This window comes from Carassius auratus, chromosome 8 (assembly GCF_003368295.1).
Source record: "Carassius auratus strain Wakin chromosome 8, ASM336829v1, whole genome shotgun sequence".
NCBI lineage: Eukaryota > Metazoa > Chordata > Actinopteri > Cypriniformes > Cyprinidae > Carassius > Carassius auratus.
In genome coordinates this window covers 8204650-8216644 of record NC_039250.1, presented here as the reverse complement: position 1 = coordinate 8216644, position 11995 = coordinate 8204650, and the positions used below count along the sequence as shown (strand labels likewise).

The 11995-nt window shown below is 35.9% G+C and overlaps 1 protein-coding gene across 2 annotated transcripts; it reads left to right on the top strand.

Annotated features, from left to right (window-relative positions):
- Positions 1 to 373: 373 nt before the first annotated feature.
- On the top strand, positions 374 to 11782 carry traf1 (TNF receptor-associated factor 1). 2 transcript variants are annotated; one of them, XM_026269500.1, is made up of 11 exons: positions 374 to 841; positions 942 to 1140; positions 1467 to 1551; positions 2000 to 2098; positions 3561 to 3722; positions 4506 to 4565; positions 4658 to 4726; positions 5284 to 5706; positions 7539 to 7716; positions 9470 to 9618; positions 11232 to 11782. In XM_026269500.1, the coding sequence occupies exons 1-11, from the start codon at positions 811 to 813 to the stop codon at positions 11448 to 11450; spliced, it is 1674 nt and encodes a 557-aa protein (XP_026125285.1). In that variant the 5' UTR covers positions 374 to 810; the 3' UTR covers positions 11451 to 11782. The 2 variants fall into 2 exon arrangements, with proteins under 2 accessions (XP_026125285.1, XP_026125287.1); XM_026269502.1 differs by having other exon boundaries at positions 376 to 1140.
- The last annotated feature ends 213 nt before the right edge of the window (positions 11783 to 11995 follow it).

The window sequence follows — 11995 nt, the reverse complement described above, 5'->3', positions numbered from 1 at the left end:
ACGCGTCCAGCATATTGGAACCGCAGGTAGTTTTTTCAAGCCGGGACTTTCCGTGTTGACGGATATGACGGCCAGCTTCTGAGAAAGAGAGAGAAAGAGAGCGAAAGAGAGAGAGAGATAGAGGCTGTGGTTCAACACTTAGTTAGCTGCCTATCTAGACTCCACTTTTGGGCACCGTCAGCGCTATCCTAAATGACAGTATTGTAGTTACGGGAAATCAGATTCATTTTCGCGAATCGGTTCTCGGCTCATAATGTTTTGGTTCACAGAGTTTGGAGTGGGCTACCCAAGAAAGCATTGCATTAAGTGAAACTGATTCATTGCAAACATCACGAATTCTTTAGGAAAGTACAGCCTATAAGTGGCTTCACTTAAGGACCTGTTTTTGCGAAACTTTTTTATTTTGCTTTTCAGGTCATACTTCGGACGCAGCTTCGAGTCTGGCTGTCACCGTAACGTTTAAACTGATGAAAATTAGTTCAGTTAAATAAACCCCCCTGGAGGTCATTTCGTTTTTTTTTAGCATAACACGCATTGTACGTGAACGCTCTGTAGGCGGGGTCGAGCTAGCGAGCTGCTTACATAGTCTTCTTCTTTTTGTTTTAGTACCCTCACCTCACTAGGTTTTGAGACAGAGCCACGGTGAAACGTGTCTCCATCACGTTCACTTAGCCTATAATTTAAAAATAACCCCACACCTTTTTTTCTTTCTCTATTTTAATATTTAGTAGACTTTTTCCACTAATTATTATTAGCAAGATCCTTGCCTGACAAGTGGGCGGAAAACAGCGCAATATTTCCGGGTGTTTGATGAGGGGGAACCCCGTGGTGTTTTTCTACCGTGGGTATATCACGAAAAAGTCAAAAGCATATCATTATGTCATCATAACCTGCTGCTGGTACAGAGACTTAATCAAAAACCTCAATGGCTTCTGGATCAGCTGTTTCAGACCCGTCGTTAAACGGGGTTTCGTCCACACCGGGTGAGAACGAGTACCCGTCGGGTTTCCCTCAGAGCATCTGCGATGAAGTCCCGAAGGAGAAGTACTTGTGCAGCAACTGTAATAATGTGTTGAATAAAGCGCGTCAAACCGTGTGCGGTCACCGCTACTGCCTCGCGTGCGTCAACTGGCTGGTCAGGTAAGAGAAGAACCAGAAGCGTTCAAGTAGAACAGCCGCAGTTTCATGACAACACACAGGACATGGTTGACAAGACATTAATTTCGGTTTTGATAGTAATTGTATGTTAAGGTAAAAAAAAAATGCTTATGATCACAGTGCGATGAATAGCTACTTAAATATATATATAAAAAAACATGAAATTTTAAAAAGGTGTATAGATGCGTAGGCTAGAGTGAGAAAATATAGCAAAGTGAAACTAACATCCAAACTGCTAGGCTGTGTTTTCTTAAAATGTTATAAATTAATGGTATTAATGAATGCTTCCATTTCATTATTTCATACAGAAACAACAAGGATCTTGTGTGCACAAAATGTAAAGAAGAAGATCCCAGTTTTGAGAATGACACTAGCGTATTGACTCTTGACCAGGTAATCAAAACTACATCCATCGATCGATCTTCCAGATCTATCTATCTATCTATCTATCTATCTATCTATCTATCTATCTATCTATCTATCTATCTATCTATCTGTCTATCTGTCTGTCTGTCTACAGTATCTATCTATTTATCTATCTATCCGTCTGTCTATCCATCCATTCATCCATCTTTCCATCTATCTATCTATCTATCTATCTATCTATCTATCTATCTATCTATCTATCTATCTATCTATCTATCTATCTATCTATCTATCTATCTATCTATCCATCTTTCTATCTATCTATCTATCTATCTATTTAATCTCTTGATAAATATGTAATGGCTACAGAGGCATGTTCACCTTCAAATCTGTCAAAGGCCTGATTTTGACAGTGGAAGCACCGTGACTCATATTTGGAAAGTTATCATAATTTCCCCTATTGTTTAAACCGTAGTTCTTCAACGATGCCGCCATTAATAAGGAAATTTTGGATCTGAAAGTTCACTGTGCCAACCAAGGCTGCCCCTGGAGAAGCACCCTGAAGAACTTTGAGGTACTTTTCTATAGAAATTCAGTTTATTTACCTTGCTGAAATGTAGAATGAGTAGAGATCGACTTGTTCTCTGACGGCGATGTAGAGACTTCAATGGATCTGTAATGCATTGACTTAACACTATACTGTCTAAGCAGATGAATGATCAAGGCCGTATTTTCTATATTATGTATTTATTTATAGCATGGGAAAAGCTTTTTTGAAATTCACAGGACATGATGCGAAGATCACACATGTCAACCACTTCCTGAGCCATCAGATAAAGTCTAATACTTTCCACGGTAGATCAGATTAGAACATTGAGCTAATAAATGTAAGACCAGAGATCAGGGCTATTTACTGGCTGCTAAACATTAATGTAAAACCTATAAAGCTATTGACAACACTGTAATGCTCTCAAATGTCTTTTACACTTGACTGAGTCAAAATCAATGTGGATTACGGGGCTTGTATCGATTACATTAGCTACAGTACCATGGCTTTTCTTTTATCACATTGTTAAATCATAGGAACTCATTATAAATAGCTGCATTTCATGGCAGGCAGTCATACTAGATTACAACCACAAGATACTATTTTACAGGAATGCCAACAGGGTAGCTTTGTGGTCATTTCATAACATGGACCAGCCATTAAGGCATTAATCGTACAGCTGTTGTGCAGATGCTCTCCAGTGCAGTGAATCAGTCCTCAGTCTGATTGAGAAGTAACAAACTCATACTTTAGGATTTGAAAAGCCTCTTGTATACCTTTTAGAGGTCAGTGTGTTGTTGAGGAAAATGTTCTATGACTTTGACCCTCATGGCTGCCTAATGGAAGTCTTTTATGTTTTTACCTTCTTTCTGTACTCGAGAGTCTGAAAGCCTTTGAGAATATCCTATTATTCACAAGCACCCTATTACAATAGAAGCATGTACTGTAGGTTGGGCTTTAGTTTTTATGTTTTTCAGCGGAAACTGTATGGTCAAAAGCATAATACGTTTTAGAGGTTAAGTGTATAGAAATAAAGTAGAATTATGTCATTTAGAGAAGTAGTTCACCCTAAAATAAAATAATGTCATTACTTCCTCACCCTCATGTTGTTTCAGATCAATCCGCTGTAATTTTTTTGCACTAGAAAACCAACTGGGATGTTTTAAAGGATCCTCATACAGCATTTACCATGCAATGACAGTTCATAGCGACCGTCAAGCTCTGAACCTGGCAAAAACAAGCAGAAAAATAAGTCTTTTAAAGACGAACAATAAATCTATTTACTCAAAACTATTTACTAATTTATTTTTCTGGATAGGCATTTTTTTGGATGCTCATTATGAACTGTCCTTGCATGCAAAAGAGCTCTTGGATAACAAAAGTCTTGTTTTACTAAGAAAAAAAACATACATATGTGACATTTGATTAAATGCATTTTCATGTTGTATTTGGATCATTCCTGTAATATGCTCGATGACTCACTCAACAGGACCATCAGAGTCAGTGTGAATATGCCCTGATCCCTTGCAACATTGGCTGTGGCTTAATGGTGCAGAGGAAATCACTGGCTACACATCTGGAGAGAGGCTGTCCCAACAACAAGACCACATGTCCTTCTTGTTCAGGTGTCCTGACACCGAGAGAGCTCCAGGTAGGGTTAGAAAATGACACCTCAGAGACTGACAAATATTATTTTCCAAATCAGGATTTTTGCATCGTTTATAATATCTAAATTTTAATGAGATCCTTTAAGCAAGCTACGTTTTGGAAGCAAAATTGTAAAAAAAAAAAAATCAGAATTAAAATGTTACTTTTCTTATAAAATATAAAAATAAACCTAATTCAGTATATTTTTCGTGAACGCAAGACTGTCATACACATATTTTACTTCTCAGTGGAATTATTTTACGGTAAGTATGTTTGGATATTTTATTGGAGAACAGTTATATTGAATATGTCTTAAAAACCAACACACAAACAACGTATTTGTGCAAATCACATACTATATACATGTACATATTGTGTGAAAAGGCCCATAGTGCAAGATATTTGGCCTCTTTAGTTGTTGCTAAAGTGGTTTTGGGTCAGCGTGCCCTTGCTTGAAGCCCCATGGCTCGGTTTTAAGCCACAGATGGAGTCTCCAGTGTTTACTGCTGTCCCATATTACTTTCTTTTCCATTTCACCCATCGGGACCTGCACTCTGGGACATGGATTAGAGGAATAAAAAGAAGGGGGGAAAAAAAGCAGCAATCCAGTGAATTTAAACATCAGTCATCCAACGCAACACATTAGTCAAGATATCTTCAAATGCAATGTGTTTCACACTTCAAATTAAGATAAAATGTTTTGGAAAGTTTGTGGCACAAAATTATTTGAGCAAAACTTTCATCGCTGTTGTTAGTGAAAGTGACATTTCCTAATTTTTTTTCGCAGAAGCATGTTTGTCCCAGTTCAGGTGATAAGAAGACGACGAAGACAGATAAACGACAAAAGGTAGAAAGGCTGATGGATCGCTGAATATTGTATCCTGAAAGTGAATGTACAAACAAGAACAATTCTAAAGTATGATACTGTTTCCTTTGTAGAATAATCACCCAAGCAGCTCAAAAAAGAAGGAGCCATGCATTTTCTCAGACGTTGGTTGTCCTTTTAAGGTTGGTATTTTAATAACAGAACCTGTTTATGTTAATCATGATGCATTGTATTATATAGTTTTGTGGAACAGAGTTTTATATTAAGCAAAAACTTTTAGACACTTGAGCCGCATTAAAAAAAAAAAGATCTTCAAAATATGAGAGGATAAGTTTTAAAATGTAAATATTAAAAATATTTTAATTAAAAAAAAAAATTCTCTAACATTCTTATATTAGCTAGACAGAGAAAACAAACATTTTGCCGGAAAAATGATTTAAAGGGAATAATTTTCAGGAATTCACAGAATAAAATATATCATGTACTATACTTTTTTTTTTTGCATAAAAATAATAGTTTTCTGTTTATTCCTGTATAAATTTAGTTTAGCTTAAAATAACTTGCTGAAAAATTTGCTTTTGATTTTTGTTTGGAAAATAAGCAAACAAAAATTATTAACGGTGTAAAAAATAAATTAATAAATAAAATAATATATTCTTATATATTAGAATGTTATTGCAATGGAGAAAGTAGTGTTTAATGGGAATGATACAGTTTTGCTGCAACGTTTTATTTTCAGGGCAATGCGGACAAAGTAAAAGAGCATGAATCCTGCAGCCATGTTGGCCATCTACAGCTTCTCTTGGATGTGACCAGAGCTCTTCAGCGTACCTTGAATTCTTCAGCTGAGCGAAGCCACCATGAAAGCCCTGATCTTCTTCAGCCTGGACAGTGTGGTGCTTCCCACATTTCTCAGAGCGAGGGTGAGATTGAGAGCGACGGAGGGGATCCAGGAGTGAGTGATAAGGCCCTCAGTCTCCACGACGATCAGGCTGAACTTGCTGTAGGCCAGCAACTGGACGCTCTTCAGCAGAGAGTGCAGGTTCTGGAGAACATCATCTCAGCTTTGAACCGAGAGGTGGAGAAGACACAGATCAGTGTTGTTGCGCTGGAGAGGGACAATTACAACAGTCAACACCTCATTCAGCACTTGGAAACCAAGGTAAATTATGAAATAAATCTGTGTCGTGACACTAATGGTGTGGGAATTTCAACTTTGAATTAAATTAAATGGTTTTGTAAGCCGTGGTTAGTTTTAAAATGCTATTATTATAATTTATTTTTTATAAGAAATCAGATTATAAACACCTAAGGAACTTTAAGACACTGTACAGATGATGAAATTACATAGTGATGGTGCTGCCATACTGATGCACGCATGCAAATTATCTGCTAATGTCCTGTTAATCATGTCCAAGAGTTTGAACATTAGAATTACAGTACAATGCCTTTTTGGAAAAAAAGAAAAGTCTTCTTGAATTGATTTTGAAATGGTCTTTTGGTGATGGTCTCAAATAAATAGGATAACAGGAAGAAATATTTACAGAATTGTGGTCAAACACATTTAAATGTAAATAATTATTCCTGTTTGTTTATTCTGTGTTTGTAGAAAAAAAATTCTAACTTCATAGGCATAAGCTACCGTCCAAATATCTGTATGATTTCTAAATGCATATATATATATATATATATACATATAATGTACTGTATACATTTGTATGTATGTATATATATATATTTAGGGGAAACATTTCAGGATTCTTTGATGAAAAGAAAGTTTAAAAGAACAACATTTATTTTTATATTTTTACTTGTCATTTTTGATCAATTTAATCCATCTTTGATGGGAAAAGTATATATATATTAATTATTATATAATTATATATATATTATATTAATAATACTTTTTTTTTAATTTAGCACCACAAATATCCATAAATCCATCACATTGTCTTTAATTAATTGATAATGAAATATGCCAGGTTTATGTATAAAACAAATAAATGCAAATTGTGCTTTACAAACATCAATTAAACATCATTAATTTCACATAATGTTTCTTTAAGTGTGTTTATGATAACGTTTATGGTTAATTCATACTGAAGATAACCTGTATAATTAAAAGCTACACTTACAGTCGATATATATTAATGTCACTTTATTTTAATTCTAAATTCCGAATCAAACTACAACTTGCATCCTGCTGCCTCATTTCAAATATCAGGATTTCAGTACACTTCTGAACAGTGCACAACGCTGATATCACATTATATCCATCCTGGATTATTAAAATCAAAGCACTTGCTTTTAACTGTGTGTCGCTAAATAGCAACAACAGATTTCATTACTTTGATGTGTCCTTGCAGTTAACTAGGCATTGATCTCATGCTGTGAATCTGCAATATGGTTGGAGCTAACGAATTGTCTGTGTTTCAAAAGAGCTGAGATTCTATATAGGAACATTTGTTTCCTGTGATGTGTTTTTTGTTTGTAGCCACTGGGTTGCATAACTCCTGCTTTAAATAAGGACTCGCATAAAACTAACAAAGGTATTCTTTTGGGGAGGTCTGAAATGATCATTTATTTGTCACTGTGCTCATCTTAACACCGGGAGGTGATAACAAATGATTACAGCTGCATTCTGACGCTCGACCTGGAGGGGTTATTTAACACACGGGAACCGAGATGACACTCCTGAAATGCTGAAAATGAAGAGATAAGTTGAAGGAAGGATGATGAGAAGGGAAAGGGTGGTAGAAAATAGATTTGTGTGACAATTCTCCAAGTGCGGTTGAGAAAAAAAAAAAAAAGATGTGTCTAATAGGATGTCACCATCTCGTTCTTTTTCTATATTTCGAAGTGTCTCACACAAGGCTGCCGACCTTAACCAGCTCCGAAGGTCCATTATGATACATTAATATTGCGCTTTTGCAGTGAGCCAATCTGTACCTCTGGGTGATTCATCCGTTATAATGGTTTTCCATCACATTCTAGGTAGCGGAACAGCAGCAGAGACTGGTCAGGAAAGACATTCAGATCAGTTCATTGCAGCAGTGTATCAGCGCCCAGCAGGACATCTCGTATGATGGCACCTTCCTCTGGCGGTTGTGTGATGTCAGCCAGAGCCTGAGAGAGGCTGCCAGCGGCGAAAAGATCAGTCAGTACTCGCCAGGTACCAAAGCACATATCTCTCCTGTACTGCTCTGAAAGGGAATAAGCATTCGGTCATTTACTCTCATTTACTCCGTTATCATTTATCCTCGTGCAATTCTAGACCTTTATGACTGACTTTCTTCTTGAACTCTCTTAACTACTGTAGACTTTCCTCTTTCTACAACCTGAATCTGGAAAGAACAGTCAGTCATATATGTATAGAATGGCATGAGGGTAAATGATAGATATATATGTGTGTGTAACATACCAAGACTGTTTCATTTATGTTTCTGATATTGTGTTACAAATCTATCTATCTACCTATTTAGCTAGCTATGTATCTATATGTGTATCTATCTATCTTATTTGTTGAAGAAACGTGAAAGAAATTTGCTTTCAAAATATGTATAAAATGTAAATATTAAAAAAATGTGCATTTATGCACACACACACACACACACACATGAACACACACATATATACTGTAGGTGTGTGTTTATGTGTACTTGTTTATGCTATATGGAAGGGACCAAATGTCTCCTCAAGGATAGTAAAAACTTACATTTTTGAAATTGTGGTAAAAAAAATTGGAAAAAAATATTACAAATCTATCTAAATCTAAATCTATCTATCTATCCATCCATCCATCCATCCATCCATCATCATATCATCATCTTATTTGTATAAGAAACTTGAAGGAAACTTTCTTTCAAAATATATAAAATGTGTATATATAAAAAATGTTTATGCACATACGCACACACACACACACACACACACACACACACATATACTCTGAATGGATTCACAGATGGATTTAGTGAGTTCATTAAGCAACAGATCCATCAGACTGATTCAAATGGTAATTCCTGACTTAGTGAGTCATCTAGAGCGATTCATTAAAAGAACTGGCTCATAAGAATCATCTGTTTGTGAACTGAACTACACTGGTTGCGCTGTGTGTTTTTGGTTGAATAAAAAGAACTGGTTTAAAAGAATAATTTGTTTAGGAGTTAGGGCTACGCTAGTTGTGCTACATGTCAGGCTGTGGTTTTACCAGTAACCAAGATAAGTGTTGACTAAGGGCTGCTCATATGATCTCTGCGTCATATTCTAAATCATATGATGGTTCGTGTAGGGAACAGGCCACCTTGTGATTCTGAAAAATCCTGGTCCCCTGGGACTTATTCTTCTAAGCATGTTCCATTTGCGGTTCCAGTTGACATAATCAATATACTATTGACAGTCACTTCTCACTTTTGTGCTAAGGCAAAACTGTTTTGCCAGCACTGAATACTTTAATGCGTTGGACTGGACTCATCAGGAGAGCTGTTGTGAATGAATGTTAGTTGTTGTCGTATATTGAAGTAGAATCGATGCTCATTCATAAGACCAGTGCTAAAAATTGAGTTGGTACCAGTGAAAGGGAAAGCGAAAAAAAGTAAAAGCAAATGTGAAGCAGTTATAAAAGCTGAAATGTGGTTGTTTGCCCAGTAGTCATGTGTCTGCGTGAACACAACCATAATAGACATAAAGAAAGAGAACGACTGAAAAAGAACTGAAGATAATTTCATTGACTTGTTTTCTTTCACGTCATTACAGAACAGGATATCAGAATAACTGTTCTTCCAATACAACAGTCAGAAAAAGGAAGCCACGCATTTGATTTTCTAGATGGAAGGAGCTCTATGGTTATCGGCTGCTATTTTTAAGAGTTTTAACTAAAGCCCATCACGCTTCACATAAAAATGACAATGCATTGTGTTTTTCAGCGTTCTACACTGCCAGGTATGGATTTAAGGTGCGCATGCGGCTCTACTTGAACGGAGATGGGGTTGGAAAGGGAACACACATCTCGCTTTTCTTTGTTATAATGAAAGGAGAATACGACGCCATTCTTTCATGGCCATTCAGACACAAGGTAAAGCGCTATAATCAAGCTGTCAATCAGTGAACCAATCAATCCTTTTCTGAACATCTGTGTTGTCTCCTAGCTAATGATGATGCTTACATGCGAATTCATACAAGGACTCATCCTTGATCAAATCCTTGATCTTTTGAAACAGAAAAAGCTTTGATGTATTATGAAAATATACTGCAGATATGTTGAACTCAAATGTAAATAATGAACTCAAAATGTTCTTCCCAGTCCAGCAAGACTATTTGTTCAAATTAGTTGAATTTGAATGCTAAGCTTAGAATAATGAATCCTAACTGATTACTATGTAACTTGCAATATCATCTTCATTTATTTTTTAACACAAAACCTAAATGATCTTATCTAGATTCATATTCTTAAAAAATTTTTTTTAATGAAAATAAAGCTCAAATAGCCTTGACAACTAACTAAAATATAATATTTTAACTTAATAAAATAAAAATAAAATGTAATAAGTATTACATTACATCATAAACTAAATTAAAAATAAATGAAAGCTAAATAGATATTTTAAAAATCAAGCAAAAATGACCAAATGAAAGCTAATTCATAATATTAGTATATGCTATATAAATATAAATCGTGCTAAAATATATTTTCCGGACTATAAGTTGCACTTTTTTTTCATGGTTTGGCTGGTCCTGCGACTTATAGTCAGGTGCAATGTATTTATCAAAATTAATTGGACATGAACCAAGAGAAAACATTACCATCTCCAGCCGCCAGAGGGCGCTCTATGCTGCTCAGTGCTCCTGTGGCCTACACTGAAAACATAGAGCGCCCTCTTGCAGCTGTAAACGGTAATGTTTTCTCTTGGTTCTTGTTTCTTGGTTCTAAATAAATGCCACTTATAGTCCAGTGCGACTTCTATATGTTTTTTTTTCCTTGTCGTGACTTTTTTTTGGACTAATGCGACTTATACTTAGATGTGACCTATAGTCCAAAAAATTATAGTCGTGATTGTTTAAAATTCTGTTCACATGTGAAACTGTCCTGCTTCTGTCTTGCAGTGATTATCATTGTAAAATTTGCATTATTATGTTCTTCTCAAGAGGGCTGAACACTTGAAGTGAGCACTCAGAAATGAGTACTGAAGGGCGTTACAGTCTCATGTGTGCGTGTTTAGTACATCTAATATGAAGACCTATGTCAAAGAAGCAGAACAAGTCCAGTTTTATAGTTTTATATAAATATATTTTTAAAAAAAAAAATTCCTATCTTATTCTAGCAATTTGAGTGGCACATTTCAGTTTAGATTGCTATATGATACTGCTGTTGAAGGCAGTTAAAAACACACACAAAAAATCACATTAAAGAAAGCATTTAGGTAGAATTTTCAAAGACAACACAGCTAAAAGCAGGTCATTACATTTAAAGTGATCAAGAGAATATAAAACTAAATATAAAATATAAAACTATTTATGGAGCAAAAAACCTACTAAGTGCACCTCAGGACAAAGAATTAAATAATACATGTATGATATGACCCCTTTAATAGTGGCTTCTGTTGTAATGAACCAGCTTTGGTTCCCAATCATGTGCCATCAGCATTTTTTCCTGACCTTCTGCTGACATCTCCTGCACGGGCCTGGCAGGTCACATTCTTTCTCATAGATCAGAACCAGAGGGAGCACGTCATCGACGCTTTCCGTCCAGACCTCTCCTCTGCATCTTTCCACCGCCCCGTCTCAGAGATGAATGTGGCCAGCGGGTGCCCCCTGTTCTTCCCTCTGGGGAAAATGAGGTCGACTAAGCATGCGTACTGCAAGGATGACACCATCTATATCAAGTGTGTGGTGGACACCTCCTCCTGAAGCATGAAGGCCTGGCTGTTAAAGAGGACTGGATTTCTTAAGGGAGCATAACAATTCTGGATCCAGACAAAATGAATATGGAGAGAAGAGAAACAAATCCAGAAATATTTATGAACTGAAAAGTTTTGTCTCTGTTGCATTTTGGTTCTTTGGGTACATGAATAAAATAATATTTTTAGATTGACACCTGGCTCTTAATGTTTTAAACAGTGACTCTTTCTGGTGTTATTTTGGATGTACTGCGGTTTTATTTATTATGGAATGAACTGGATTTTGAATATCATTCTGACAGTTTTCCCATTTTACATGTTATAATAAATAAAATGTGTTTACCACCTTGTTTTTTGTTTCCTCATAGAATGTTTTATCTGCTTATTAGTACATGTCTCAACATTGCAGATAAATTATGATGCTTTGAAATGTTTGTGGTGATTTATCTCTTTGAAGTTTAGAACAATCAATATTATTTGCATTTATGATTTAAATTGAAAGAAATGGTTCACTCAAAACCTCACTCACCCGCATGGCTATCCAAGATGAAGACG